Source organism: Arachis duranensis, chromosome 7 (assembly GCF_000817695.3).
Source record: "Arachis duranensis cultivar V14167 chromosome 7, aradu.V14167.gnm2.J7QH, whole genome shotgun sequence".
NCBI classification, from domain to species: Eukaryota; Viridiplantae; Streptophyta; class Magnoliopsida; order Fabales; family Fabaceae; genus Arachis; species Arachis duranensis.
In genome coordinates, this window is record NC_029778.3 from 4,102,357 (window position 1) to 4,118,228 (window position 15,872).

Below are 15,872 nucleotides of genomic sequence, written 5' to 3' on the forward strand. Positions count from 1 at the left end.
TATTTAGTAATTCTCTTTGTATCGGAAAATGCATCAGGCAATTCATTTGCTACTCTTTGCAAATGTATAATCTTTTGAACTTCCAGTTCACATTGCCCTGATCGAGGATCTAAATGCATCAACGATGATGCATTCCAGTTAAGTTCCTTTTCAGGAAGCTTATTATCTCCCCCTAATGTTGGAAATTTTGATTCATCAAAATGACAATCCGAAAATCGGGCTTTAAATACATCTCCAGTTTGTATCTCAAGATACCTCACTATAGAGGGAGAATCATATCCAACATATATTCTCAATTTTCTTTGGGGTCCCATTTTGGTGCGATTAGGTGGTGCAATGGAAACATATATCGCACACCCAAATATTCTTAAATGGGAAACATTTGGCTGCTAGCCAAAAGCTAATTGCATAGGAGAGAACTGATGATAACTCGTTGGCCTCAAACGAATAAGTGCTGCGGCATGTAAAACAGCATGCCCCAAACCGAGGTTGGGAGATTTGTTCTCATAAGTAAGGGTCTAGCAATTAATTGGAGGCGTTTAATAAGTGATTCTGCTAACCCATTTTGTGTGTGAACATAAGCTACTGGATGGTCAACACTTATTCCATTAGCCATACAATAAGCATCAAAATCTTGGGAAGTAAATTCACCAGCATTTATCAAGACGAATTGCTTTGATTGGATTTTCTGGAAATTGTGCTTTTAATCGAATAATTTGAGCCAGTAATCTCACAAACGCCAGGTTGCGAGAAGATAATAAGCACACATGTGACCATCTCGAAGATGCGTCTATCAGGACCATAAAATATCTAAAAGATCCACATGGTGGATGAATAAGTCCACATATATCACCTTGAATCCTTTCTAGGAATTCAAGGGACTCAAATCTAATCTTTACTTGTGATGACCTTAAAATTAACTTCCTTTGAGAACATGCAGCACAACAAAATTCACTAGTTTTAAGAATCTTCTGGTTCTTTAGTGAATGTCCATGAGAGTTTTTAATAATTCTCCTCATCATGGTTGTTCCCAGATGACCCAATCGGTCGTGCCAAGTTATGAACTTATTTGAGCTAGTAAACTTCTGGTTTACAATGGCATGTGATTCAATTGCACTAATCTTGGTATAATACAGCCCAGATGAAAGTGAGGGTAATTTTTCTAATATAACCTTTTTATTTAAATCATGAGTTGTGATACATAAATACTCATGATTTTCCTCATTCATTGTTTCAATATGATATCCATTTCGGCGAATATCTTTGAAACTCAACAAGTTTCTTAGAGACTTGGTAGATAATAGTGTATTATTTATTATAAATTTTGTTCCTCCAGGAAACAAAATTATAGCTCTTCCGGAGCCTTCTATCACATTGCCTGAACCAATAATAGTATTAACATATTCTTCTTTTGGCACAAGATGGGTAAAGTATATATCACTTTTAAGAATAGTGTGCGAACTTGCACTATCCGCAAGGCAAATATCTTCAGAATATGTCCTTGCCATTTTTCTTCAAAAACAAATGATAATAATAATAAAATGAGTAGAAGTACATGCACATTAAAATTATTCATATGAATACTTAGCAAACACACATCTATATATCAAACTATTCCATCATTGATCAAATAGTCAATATTTTCTTCAGAATCCTTAAAGAAATTAGATACATCATAATGAGTGGTGGAATTTTTATCATTTGAAACAACATTTGTTTCCTTTTCTTTGTCATCCTTTTTTCAAGGATGCTTGATAAAGATCAACTAAGTGCCTTGGGATACGACAGGTACGTGACCAATGGCCCTTTCCACCACATCGGAAGCATTTATCCTCAATTGATATACTTTGCTCATTATTTCTTTATTTATCCCACTTTTGGTGAGATCTTTCTTGTGAACATAATTTCTTTTTCCTTTCATAATTTTTCTTGTTATCAAAATCTTGCCATTTACCTCTTTTGGGGTTAATTGCCGCATTTACTTCAGGAAATGGGGCGGCGCCAACTGGACGCGCTTCATGATTCCTTAAAAGTAACTCATTGTTGCGTTCAGTAACAAGAAAGCAAGAAATTAAATAAGAATATTTTAAATTCTTTTTCTTGATACTGCTGCTGCAGGAGCACATTCAAGACATGGAAGGTCAAGAAAGTTTTCCCTAACATATTGGGCTTGAGGAAGTATCACATGATTGTACCTTTCTTCAAAGTCTTTCCACAGATCTGCAGGATCTATTAATGTGGGATATTCATTTTTCAATCATACGTTAAGATGACGACGAAGGAAAATTATCGCTTTGACTTTATCCTTCTGGGATGTATTATTTTCAATCTCAATGGTATCTTCAAGATCCATTGAATCAAGATGGATTTCAACATCTATATCCATGATAAATAATTATTTCCAAATATATCAAAAGCATTATATTCAAGATGAAAGAGTTTTGACATAATAAAAAATTTGTTATCTGAAGTCTTCCTAAAGCTTTGTTAGAGCTTCGTGCTGATAACGTGTTATAAAATAACTAAATAAATAAGGAAGAAGTAACAAATAAAATATGAAAATATAATTAGATAACCTAAGTAGTAATATTTACTAGAATTACTATCTCAATATAATAGAGATGATTAATATATTTACTATATTATATATAAAAGTAAGAGAAAGGAGTACTTAAAATACTTGTAAGGAGAGAGAATATAAAAGAAAGACAGAACGTTGTTATTATTGATTGTGTGTTGTGTATCTTCATTTAGAGACTTAAGCCTCTATTTATAATGAAACATTTTCAAACTACATTTAATATAGTCATCCTTAGTAAATAGAGTTTCATAGAAAATGGACATCCACATCAGTACTTATCACAACAATTAAAAGGTATTAACATATTTAATGACGATTTTTTTTCCAAATTCAACTCTATTCGTCTTTTCTTTCATATGACATTTTTAAATACCTCACTTAATACCTTGTACCATGACAAACAAAGAAAGATACAATAAAAAAAATTCAATGTAACAACATTAAGAAGAAGATGAAGGTAACTTGAAAACTATGAAAAATTCTGAATTCTAATTCTCATTCCTTAACTTCAACTTTTGGCCAATTATTCTCTTTTGTATAAGGATAATGGTTCCAAAATTTGAAATGGTCCTTGGGACAAGATTTGAGTATAAAAACAACATTGAGTTTATCTTCTTCTCCTAAAATCAGATAAAAAAAGTCGAAATAATAGAGGCACGAGCATTTAGATAGACAATGTTGCAACAATAAGATCATGGTTGCTTGAGTTGTTCTTGCTGGTCTTGCTAATGATTTTTTGCAATTGATGATGTCTTCTAAATACTTGTAAGATTAGTACTCTTGATCTTAAATTTTGACTCCAAGTTTCTTTCTTTATCATTTATTTTAATTTGAAAAAAGAAAATTTTTTTTATTGTTTTTCAAATTGTTGCAGCAGCTCAAAGTAGTTTCAGAGACCTATTTGTTTTTACATTTGGTCATTATAATTACAACAGTTTTCTTCTAAACCAAATTAACATTTTGATTTTGTCTTTTGACTTTATTATTTAATTTTTTTTCTCTAATACTCATTTGATAAAAAATTTTAGTACCAACAAAAAATGAACCACTTTTTCTTTGATTTGCTTTACCTGAATTTGTAAAGCTTCATTAACAGCAGCAAAGATTCTCAAAGCTTTGTCCACATGCTAAACCAAGACTTAGTTGTTGAGACTTGGTTGTATTAATAGCTATGAAGTACGGACACTTTGTTGAGTTGCCGTGTTTGCGTGTCAGACATATTTTGTACACGACATTCACCGACATTTGTCTGACATAAGTGTTTGCTGTGTCTAAACTGTGTCTTAATAAAAAATAAAATTTTTTTCTCAGAACACACTTGGACACACCTAAATACCATCACGTGTCAGCGTGTCCGGTTTTATTCTTAATATGTATTTTTAAAATAAATTTAGATATTGTATATATTATTATTTATTAAAACAAAAAATATTTTAAATACTTGATATAATTAAAATAAGACATTAAAAATAATTTAAAAAAAAAAATACTTTGTATTTTATATGTATGTGTGTCCCCGTGTCATGTAAGATTTTAAAATTCGTGTGTTGGCGTGTCCTGTGTCGTATCATATCCCGTATCTATGTCAGTATCCGTGCATTATAGATTAGGAAAGTTATCACGTATGGCAAACGAAAAAAGAGGCATATGGTATGACTTGTACGAATAGGTAGCCAATAAAAAAATTGTCTATTAGTGAATGTTGAATAGACAAAAATAACCCTGGCAAAGCATTTGAAATGTCATAATTCTCCTGCTTAGAATGACAAATTGGCGGTGGCTAAAATCGAATGGCGAAACAGGGCTTCGGCTTGGAGACTTGTGTTGGGAAGTGGGGCAGAAATTGTTAGTTGTTTGTGGGAAGAAAGGAGTGAGTGTGTCGTCGCTTCTTCACTTGCAGTAAGTGGAGGCAAAGGTGAACAAATAAATTGTCTAGCCTCCATTGATCTTGTGTGCACGAATCGGTTGGTTACCGTGTTAGGTGGTCAGATCTGAAAGTTTTAGAACATCTTATCTTCTCGGCTTTTGGTGATGTTGAAGACGAATGCGAAGCTATACAAGGTACGTCTGCGTTGATCTGTGTAATGGGGTTATAATTGTGTTTCTTTTGATGGATTTGGTCGAATGCATTTAATAAGTGGGAGATTTGCATATCACAATAATTGAGTTTTTATATGTTCAAACCATAAGAACAAAACATGATAGTGTGGAAGGGTAGAATGGAGATGGTGGATAGGGGAATGAAGTAGTGGGTTCTGAAAGGGTTTATTTTGAGGTTGGGGATAGAAGGTTTGTTGATTCATAATGTGTACGCAATTAAATTTTGGGATTTAATTTAGGATGGGCGATTGGATTTGAATGTTGTTGACCTAATACGATAGGTGGGATTTGTTTTTGCTAGGAATTATGCAGTTTGGTAGAGAGTGTTTTTGTGGATTGTGACGGTTGTGAGATGTTCATGGTAAGCTAGTTGTTTAGACAATGAGGTGTTCTGCTGCAACTATGGCAGTGCGAGTTGAGGTTGTTGAATTGTTGCTTATTTTTTTTATGGTGAGGTTGGTCCTTTAGGCGCATGAAGATAGTTGTGTTAACAACAGATTTTAGGCGTCTAAAAAAAGTTGTAGAGCAATATGGGAAGATTAGCATGCAGTAGTTATGTAGGCAGAAATCTTAGAGGCAGTGAATGAAAGTAGTTTGAGATTGCATTCATGAATATATGGAACGTGAAACCTTTTACTGAAACACTTATATAGGTTAACTTGTGGCCATATGTATTTCTCAATTCCGGATCTTTCTGTGTTTTCTTCATGCAGAAATTAACCCAAAGATTTCCTATCGCTATGTGCAGTGACGTAGGAAGCATGGATTGCGTGATATTATAAGAGATTGTAGTGTTGTTGTGTGAGCGACAAAGACTTTTTATTATAAACATGGCTTCAAGCAGCAGATATGACAATTTAAATGGGGACAATGTAGATGATTCCTTTAAAAATGCGTGCGGAATCAATGGCAGTGACAGTGACGAAAATGTATGATTACTTTATTGGTTTACGCCTAAGTTTTGTTGTGGGGTATGATTCTTACTAATCTTGGCATTAGATTAATTTAGAGAATCCATGCGATGTGGATTAAGCTGGCCTGTGACTTTGACTATGTGCAGGTAAGCATGGGAGAAGACTCTGTATGAGAAAGGGGGTAGTGGCCTCATCAAATTGTAACTTTTAGTAACAAAAAAGAAATTTTTATAGATATAGCCCTGTAAATTATATTACATAGCTATCGTATTAAGAAAAGAAAATAGCCTCGTTGTTAAATAATGGATGCAATTCATTAATAATTTAGTGTAAGCCGATAAAATAAAATGTCCAAATGTGTATTGTGTTGTTTTGAGAAAATATTGTAGCTGAATTGATTTAGAAAGTAAAATATAAATCCTATTATATTCCTAATGCATTCTTGTACTGAAAGAAGCATTTTTACTGTTGCAACTCAGGCAGCAGTAACTTTTACTTTTATTTTTTTTGTTAAATTAAATAAAATAAATTTAATTTTCTGTTAGTCCTGCTTGATGGTGTTTTTATATATTTTTTTATGTATTTGATCACTTACTGAGTTTAATAGTATTTGTTATGTGTGTATGTAATTATATGTTATTTTGTTTAGTTTTTTTTTTGTTATTTAAATATTAAATTATGATTTTATATTATTGATACTACAATGTTAGTATTATGGTTCTAAATTTTAAATATCTTATTTTAAATTAAAATATTACTTTTATATTTGATAAGGATCATAGAGTGTAATATAATTTGTACTTTTTGTTAAATACATCATCAATTATAAAAATTATTTGGTCACTTGAATTATGCCCCTAAATAATTAGTCTACGTTTGTCCATGCAGAAAGGGTCCTTGGACATTGGCATAGAGGAAGCAGACTTTGGAATAGAATATTTGAAACAGAAAACACTTTTTTTCTATACAAACAAAATATTTGTATTCATTTTTTTAATTTACACGTATATTAAAAATAGACAATTACTTTGAATCAAAGAAATAATAACACTTCATTTAATACTATCTCATATATAAAATATCATTCATTCATTAAAAATTAATTTTATTTAACAAAAATGTTTTTATATCCATAATTTTTTTTATGACCACAAAAAATAAAATACATAATTAATATAAAATAGTTATGTTAATCAATAAAGACAACTCTTTTTCTACTGTTGTATCAATCCTTAACATTTTGTCTCTCCACATTATTTATTTTTCATTATAAAAACAGAATGCACATTATTTATTTTTCATTATAAAAACAGAATTAATCGCAACAAAAGAAAAAATTAGAACAAAAAAAATACAAGTTACATATTTTAAAAAACAAATTAGATAACATCATTTTTTCTCTAATCAGCCCAACATCAGGCTTGTATGGCTACAAAAATTTTTTTCAGCTGAGCCCAACAACACGAAACTAGGCGGCTCCAACAAATGCAACACCAACTCTAGCCTACATTATATCCAGCTCTGGAATCCAGCCAAATCACGTAAGTGCCACAATGAATTACCATACCAAACGGTTGATTCTGTATCATAAATCCTACACGCTCTATTCTACATTATTAACCAACGCCTCCATCTGAACCATTAACATATTTTAATTTATATATGCACGATTCACATGCTTGCCATACCAAATTCCGTCTTCGTACGTTGCCATACGGGAACACCTTCCTATAGATTAATAGTCTATGTATCTGTCTTAATTTTTTTGTCTAATTTCAATAGCATAGGCAAGATATTTTTCTCATTGGATTGCTCAACCAAAAATTAATTTGGGCCTGCACTTTGAACACATAAATCAAACAATCCTTTTAGACTTTCAAACCCAATTAAATGATATTTGTCATCATACAAAATAAAATTTAAAAAAAAATTTATTATTTTCTAAATTCGATAAAAGTTTATAATTTAGAATTTAAAATTAATATAAATAAAATAATTTAAAAAATTGGCTAATTTTGATAAAAAAAAATTATATATATAGATAGTTTTTTTTTAAGGGAATAATGTTATCTCAAATTTGATAATGCACTCTAATTTAATAAAATTTTGTTATAGAGCAAATAAAATAGCCTTTCCCTTGTCCGATTACACATCAAATGAGCAAATACTACTTTATATAACATCATCTGCTTCATTAATTTACCATCTAACTTAGAAAACTGAGTGTAGAACAATCTATATGTTCATGAAGCTCCTAACAAAGCAATCCACTATCACTAATAAGTAATAACCAAGAATACTTCTATCAAATGCATTCATACTTTCGGTGTTTATATATGGCCATGATAAATACTGGCAATCACGAGTTTGAAGCTTTTAGAATCATATGAAATCTTGAGCAAGCGTTGTGGATACCCTAACTCCTTCACCGATTGGTCTAGCAACTCCACAATCCTTGGATGGTGGATCAATTTGATGGGCACCAAAATCTTCTCAAATGCTCCATCTTTTCCCACTAACACTGGCACACAATCCCTGCAAAGTTTTCCTCCCATTATTTTCCTTTAATTTTATATGCAATTCATTTTCACAAACCTAAAGATTTGTGCATTACACACATATATATATACATACAAGTGATAATTTGTTAAGTGTTTTTTCATGTTAGTTGAATGGTATATATGTAAAGCAAGAAACAAAAACAAGTCGTTTTAAATTTGAAGCATATGCAGATAATATATATATGCTGTTATGGAATTAGATGCATGAGGGCACGCCACTACAAAGACAGCATAAACGCAATTAAATTCATTTCGTACTCATGAAGATGGAATGGAAATCCATATCAAGCAAACTCTTGACTTTATTAGGAATGCCAGATCATATAATGGAAAATGACATATTGATATATTGATCATTACATTGTGGTCTCTATATACTCTCATGTTCATGGTCCTTCTACTTTATCATCACAAAAGAATTCGTTCAAGTTAATTGTGAGAAACTTATCGTGTTTTGTAATACATGGTTGGAGAAATTGTTATTGGGTTATAGCAAGAGTCCCACATCGAGGAGGTGAAATGAGGGAGTATGGAAGGTGGAGTTATAAAAGAGAAGTGTGTGGAATTGAGAAACATACTTACCTGGACGGGGTCGATGGGTGATCATGAAGGCCCATGGCCTAGGCAGGTGACTTCCATTGCACCTGGGAAGGGTGTCAGCCTAAGGTCTACCCAAGTGGTGGAGCCTACGTCATAATTTGTGGTAGTGGGGGCCTGCGTTCGCGCGGCCCCTATCCAATTATAGTTCAAAATTAATTTTTAGCCCATCTTTGATGGGCTTTACAAAGGATGTGTAACACTCCTAGTTAGTACGCCATAATACCGATTGAGGTTTTAAGGATAATTATGTTATTTATCATGGATCTGAACAGGGTCAAAAATAGCATAAATGAATAAAGGGGAGTTAAAAATGATCCAATTGTAATATTTGGATAATGGTGACATTTCAGTCCTAAACTTAGTGGTTTTATAAGGTGGTAGAGGGTTTAAAGTTTATATACATCAATTGTTACAGGCGGTTTATACTTTATATATTGAATTGTGATTAAACCACTAGAGGCTAAAAGGATTTAAATGAAAAAGCATAAAACATGGAAGGGAGTTGCGGTTTATTCACATCCATTATTTCATGGAAGTTCTATGGTATGGACTATGGATAGAGTTAAACATCTAGAGGTATAGATTTGACGTGGATGGGATGCAGTTACGACTACGACGCGTGCACAGGAGCCCTGTGTCATTGGAACAGGTGAGTTGATAGAAAGACTGACAGTAGCAGGTGGAGAGCAGGTCTCGTATTTCGTTCTATAAAGTGTTAACAATTTATTAAAATTGATTAAATGTGTGGTGTGATTAAGCTTTATTGAATGATGGGCTGAATAAAACTTTGGAAAGTGTTTTTGATTCGTTGGTTGGATTTTGGAAGCCCATGACAATTAGATGAAAAATTTTGAAATTTTTTAAGAGTGATGACATAAAACCTAAAAGCATGTTTTTGAGGAGTGTCCGAAAAAAGATGATGATAGTATTAAAGGGATAAAAAATTAGATCATGATATTGGATGAGAAAAAACATGATGATTACTCCCGTATATATTTGTATGTATTTATTAAAAATTAATATTAATAAATATCATATAATCATAAAAAAATAATAATGTTATAATTAATAACAATTTTATCTTTTTTATTCACGTAAACTACTTTATTACCAAATAAAATACAAGAATACTAATTATTTTTCGTATTAATTTTTTGTATACTATTTTTCAGTGTCTTGTCTTTTTTCATTCTCAAAATCGGAGACAAATTTAGTATTTGTATAGCAAAAATTTTTGTTTAATTTTATAAAAATTTAGTGGATCTTCTTTGTTAATCCCTTCCAAAGATTAGCGCAGTTCAAATTAATTTTTGTTCGTCTGCTAAAATTTTTAGATTTTTCAAGTACAATTTATATATTTTTTTCATTGCTTTCAACAAAAAAATCTACAAAATTTAAAAAATAGATAAAGTAGGGTAGGGTAACAATTTTTATATGCAAACTTCTATATTTTTCAGATAAAATTTATACAATTTTATCTTTTTATTCACGTAAAAAATTGCATAACGTAAACAACACAAAAGATATGACAAACTATGTTTTATTTAGGGTTTAAGATTTCAAATGATATTTGTTTTTTTTCAAAATATAGCCCTAAGTTATTTCTAAGACCAAACGTAAATAGGTGTGGACGTTAACAAAAGAAAAATGAAATTACACTATTTTAATATAGGTCAACAAATTTCTATTAATTAAATAAAACAATTTTTGAAATAAATAACCTAAGTTAATTATTATATTCATATTTTTTAAAACATTTATATTTTTTTATTAATACATATATTTTTATAAAATTTAAAATCCTTTTAAAAATAATATACCAACAAATCATTTATTTATATATATTTATTACAATAATTTGAATTAGAGTACATTGCAAAATAGCTTTTAAGTTTATTTGATATAAATTCTATTATTTTCAATAAAAATCAAACGGATATTATCCAAATCATAACAAATTAAATAAATTTATTTTCTAAATCTATTTAAATCATACTGCAAATATAGTTATATCTCATTGTTACTGACAACAACATAAGTTGAATGTCGTTCTTAAATGTTTTTCCTTTGCAAACAACATTAATAAAGAATCTTTTACGGCAATGCTATTGCATGACCAAATTATTTTAATAATTAACTTAGTTCAATAAAAAAAAACGCACAGAAGAAGAAAAAAATAAATATTTAATTAAATTTAATTAAAAAATAATTTTTTAAAATAATATTTTTTATTATTTATTGCTTAACTCATTAGCAGTGAAAATGATATGAATAATAAAAAATATTCATATTTTAAAAAATATTAATATACTTAAAAAATGTCTCATTTCTAATCCAATAGAAATGAAAAATGCAAAAAAAGATGTCACAAATTATAAGTATTATTTACAAAAAATATATATTTACGATTTCATCCAAAAATCATTTTAAATTTCTCCAACTATCAAGAGAGACTCCTACTGACTCCTAACATTAAAAATTCTTAAAAGTGGACCGATGATTGATTGTTTTGTTCACATTATAACATTTTTCGTGAGCAATTAATTGTCATGGGCTTTCAAAATCCAACCAGCGGATCAAAATTTTTTTTAACATTTTATTCAGCCCATCATCCAATAAAGCTTAATCACACCACATATTTAATCAATTTTATTAAATTGGTAACACTCCATGAAACAAAACACGAGGCCTGTTCCCCACCTGCTTCTTTCAGCCTTTCTATCAACTCACCTGCTCTAACGACACAGGACTTGCGTGCACGTGTCGTAACTGCGTCCCGTCCACGTTGGATCCATACCTCTGGTTGTCTAACTCTATCCATACCATAGAACTTCCCAAATTTTATACATAATATAATATTATTTCATTCCATGTAACTTTGGAAACTGGACTATAAACATAGATGATGATTATTTCCAACAACATAAGTACATAACACTACAGAGTAATAGAAATAATAATAAGCTTATTTTCTTTCTTCAATTTCTCATGATAATAGTGAACCTCCTTTTTTAGTACAATCTTTATATAGATGGCCATATGAATATTTATCTGACTTTAGATATGTTTGTTGGATTTATATTTTGAAAATATAGGAAATAAATATAATCTAATTACGAAAACAAAATAAAATCAAGCAATAAACTTTAATTTGATAAAAAGAGATATAAAATAAAGTAGGATGTATCATGATCTTATAACGACTTTTCTTTATCCATTAAATTTTTTGTTACCAGATCAAATTTATTATATTAAACTCAGTTTACATTGGCGGTGTTTTTGATTCAGTTTAATTTGATTTTGAATAAAAAATCAACTATATATATATTGACGATATTAAGTTTTCATCACAGAAGAGTTAGTTCAAGTTAATTGTGAGAAAATGTGTTTCGTAATACATGGTAGAGTAGGGTACTTAATTGCTATTGGGTTACGCAAGAGTCCAACATCGGGGAGGAAAATGAGGGAGTATGGAAGGTGGAGTTATAAAAGAGAAGTGTGTGGAATTGAGCAACATACTTACCTGGATGGGGTCAATGGGCGATCAAGAAGGTCCATGGCCTAGGCTGGTGACTTTCATTGCACTTGGAAAGGGTGCCAGCTTAAGGTCTACCCAAGTGGTGGAGCCTACATCATAATTTGTGGCAGTGGGGGCCTGCGTTCGCGCGGCCCCTATCCAATTCTAGTTCAAAACTGTTTATTAGACCATCTTTGTTGGGCCTTAAAATGAGCGTTTGGTTTTTGTACTTTGAACTTCTATTAATGATCCCATTGCATTATAGGGAGATGTAACACTACTAGTGGGCCTTCAACGTTTGAGTAATTTTTTTTTTGTTTTTATCTAGGTTGGGTTTACTCTCTCTATTTAACTTTCGCAACCTTACTTCTCAGAAAAGTCCAATCAAGTTATGTAATTAGTTTCATTTATATTTAGTTCCATCAGAAAAATGTTACCTATTAATCAGAGTCCAATCTAGTCCAAGCCTTACAATTCTACGTTAAATAAGTGTTAGCTTTAATAATAATTATAAATTTATAATGGATTTGAATATGAATAAGGTATTGCAAAAACCTGAAATATAAAATACACAACGTATACAAATATATGGTGATAAATAATTGTATGTGTGGGCGACTGGGCGTAATATCTAGTCTTCCCAATTTGCACCTGTGAACATAATAAGGATTATCTTTGAGCAATTAGTTTTTAAAATTCATTAAAAAAATATTTGTAAATTCTAGTCAACAATTCCGTTGTCGTCCAGCGGTTAGGATATCTGGCTTTCACCCAGGAGACCCGGGTTCGATTCCCGGCAACGGAATTTATTTTTTCCTTTTTTGCATCAAAGTTTTGCAATTTCACCTGTCATATTATTCTTTTCACAAATATACTGAGACAATAAATTATTGCCCTGTCCCCTCTATGATCATTAAATTATTCACTTTTGTTAGGATTTTCAAAAGATTCAAAGAAAAATGTTAGACTACATAATATTTTAATTTTAACGCAGTTATAAAATCTTTACAAATTATCATAAAGTTACGCACACGCAAACACTATTTAAGTATTTATTTTCTTTTCCAATACTTTATGAAGCACAACTTTTTTCTGTTGTTCACTTGACAAATGGACAAATCATTCATGCAGATGGCAAGGTGACAGCATGTATATGCATCGCATGGCAAATACTTTAGTAATACAAAACAGTAACATTACCAATCTTTGATATTTCTGTTTTATAGTAACATGCAAGGGAATCCTAGCTCTCTGCACTAATTTGGCATCACCAAAACCTCGTGGGATGTGGCTCATAATTATTGCTATTGAAATATCCTCTGCTTTTTGGTGGGTAAATATTAACAAGGTTTTATTAAATATCAAGCACTGTTAACTGCTAAGTAAAACAGGCTGCTACTGTAAAGTTGAGTATTGAAACCCAATGCTACACTATGTCATTATCAAATTCCCATTTTATCATCTCACCTTTCAACAATTGAAAGCTAAAAGATATTAACATTCAAGCAAGTTAAGATTTTAACATCACTTGTAAGGGCAATAGTCCTGAAGAGAATATACTTTGACAATTTTAGTACCAAAGATTATTTGTATCATTCATGCATCACTATATGGTAAATAATACAAGAAGAAAGGAACATTGCCTAAGTGACTGTGTAGTAATTGTGTTGCTTTATCCATGAGCTATTGATTATTGGATATAAATAACATAGCTTATTCAGTCACTGGTAGTTCTCATTTTTCAGGGAAATTGCAAGGGACAGAATCCCATTATGCAGTTCTTCTACTTTCCAAAGTCTTCTCATATTCTTCAATGGATTTAAAAAGCTCAGAGAAGTTGCCTTTTCCAAAACCCCCACATCCACCTTTTTGGTACACCTTTCCTTCTTCATCCTTGAGCATGCATCCAATTCTCTGAATTATCTCTATAAAAATGGTTGGCCTGCAAATTTAACACAAACAAGAACCAATCATCATTCATAGCATAAATAAGAACAATATCTCAAAATGATTAAAGTTGGTCAACTACTATATAGTCCTTGATTCAAACATAATAATTTTCATTTGAACTTGATAGTTGAGAACTGTGAGATCATTTGACTTGACTAAATTATAGACTATGAACTTCAGGCGAAGACTGCAACTAAAATGCGCCGCCGCAATTGCAATTATGATTCAATGAAATTGACTGACCTATCACCAACAGGTTTGGTGAAAATCTGAAGCAGAGTGCCCTGATCGTCCCTATCAACAAGAATTCCAAGCTCCTCACACTCCTTAATCTGTTCATCACTCAGCACATCACCGGCACGCTTCTTCAAGTTCCGGTAATACGTTGGCGGCGGAGACGGCATGAACTGAAAACCACCGACGGTGCTTCTCTTCCTCATCTCCCTCAGAGTCCTGAATATGTCTTCGGAGACCAACGCCAAGTGCTGTAACCCTGCACCTTCGTTGTGCTCCAGGTACGTTTCAATCTGGCTCTTCCTCTTTGTTCCGTACACCGGTTCGTTCAACGGAAGAAGAACCATCTCATCGTTGCTCGCAAGAACTACCGAGTTCAGCCCTGACTCACTCGTTCCAACGTCCTCCGCCGTGAACTCAGCGAACTCGTGGAATCCGGTGAATTTCTTCAAGTAATTCACTGCCGGCGCCAGCTCCGGCACGTTCCCGACGGCGTGGTCGAGTCGCCGGATACCGTAATCTAGCTCCGGGAACGACGAATCAGCCTCCACGGCTTCGAATCCAGGGAGGAACCGTAAGCTAGGATTCAGGTTTGATTCTCGGGTCGGGTCGGAGTAGCTGATGTAGCGGAGAACGACGTCGCCGTAGAGATGAACTTCGGCGAATCCGACGTTGTTGTCGAGGAGAACCGCCGGAGATACAGGTTTCGCGCCGTTGGCGACGCTGGCGGAGAAGGCGGCGGAGGCGTCTTCCACCTCGATGGCGACGGCGCGGACGGCGAGGCCGTGTTTAGCTGCGAAGGAGTGGCAATCAGAGGCAGAGAAGGAGGGAACGGAAGCGGAGGCACCATCGCCGGCGATTGAGGCGGAATAAGGAGCGGAGAAGAGGAAATTGAGGTCGCCGGAGCGGAGGAGGTAGGAGGCATGAACTGCGTTTAGCTTAAAAGCCGGTTCGGGGGAAGACGAGGGAGCGTTCTGTTGCGTTTGGGTAACCATGACTGTGTGGAGGGAATGTGATGGAAAGTGCTTCAAGTTGAAGGTGGTAATGGTGCTAATAAAGTGTGGGAATGAGGAGGGAAGGGTGACACGTGGAGGGTGTTGGTTGGTTGAGAGGGTGGGAATTATGGGCGGGTTGTGTTGCGAGTTGCAATATGTTACGGCATGTGCATAGGATGACAGGTCAGAGATTTGAGATGATGAGGACGGGGAAGAGAGTATGGAAGGACAGTGACTTGGAGTTGAGTTTGAAACTCTAGATGGATAAGATAATCATAATCATAATTCATATCATCAAATATATTCAAATGTGGTTTTATTAGCTTGGCTAATTAGGCATCAGCTGCTCTTTTGGGTCCACTCAACTCAAGCCCCAGTCTATTATGGCTAAACTTGACAAGACTTGACTAGCTTACGCTT

At 32.9% G+C, this 15,872-nt stretch overlaps 1 protein-coding gene and 3 non-coding genes across 4 annotated transcripts; 3 read left to right on the forward strand and 1 right to left on the reverse strand.

Moving 5' to 3' along the window:
- Nucleotides 1-8,730: 8,730 nt before the first annotated feature.
- On the forward strand, nt 8,731-8,891 carry LOC127740741 (U1 spliceosomal RNA). Its single transcript, XR_008001600.1, has one exon. It is a non-coding gene; the product is annotated as a U1 spliceosomal RNA (small nuclear RNA).
- Nucleotides 8,892-12,271: 3,380 nt separating this feature from the next.
- LOC127740763 (U1 spliceosomal RNA) lies at nt 12,272-12,432 on the forward strand. Its single transcript, XR_008001622.1, has one exon. It is a non-coding gene; the product is annotated as a U1 spliceosomal RNA (small nuclear RNA).
- A 574-nt stretch (nt 12,433-13,006) lies between these two features.
- On the forward strand, nt 13,007-13,078 carry TRNAE-UUC (transfer RNA glutamic acid (anticodon UUC)). Its single transcript has one exon. It is a non-coding gene; the product is annotated as a tRNA-Glu (tRNA).
- Nucleotides 13,079-13,925: 847 nt separating this feature from the next.
- Nucleotides 13,926-15,452, reverse strand: LOC107496421 (4-hydroxyphenylpyruvate dioxygenase). The gene is made up of 2 exons (XM_016117673.3): nt 14,467-15,452; nt 13,926-14,215 (listed from the first exon to the last, which is right to left on the reverse strand). Exons 1-2 carry the CDS (start codon nt 15,450-15,452, stop codon nt 14,044-14,046), a joined length of 1,158 nt encoding a protein of 385 aa, XP_015973159.1. The 3' UTR covers nt 13,926-14,043.
- Between the last annotated feature and the right edge of the window lie 420 nt (nt 15,453-15,872).

Bases quoted from the DNA above. Each gene is read 5' to 3' on its own strand.
- LOC107496421 (XM_016117673.3), bottom strand. From the start codon at position 15,452: ATGGTTACCCAAACGCAACAGAACGCTCCCTCGTCTTCCCCCGAACCG. The intron at 14,216-14,466 runs GTCAGTCAATTT...TTAAATTTGCAG, and splicing joins ACCAAACCTGTTGGTGATAG to GCCAACCATTTTTATAGAGA.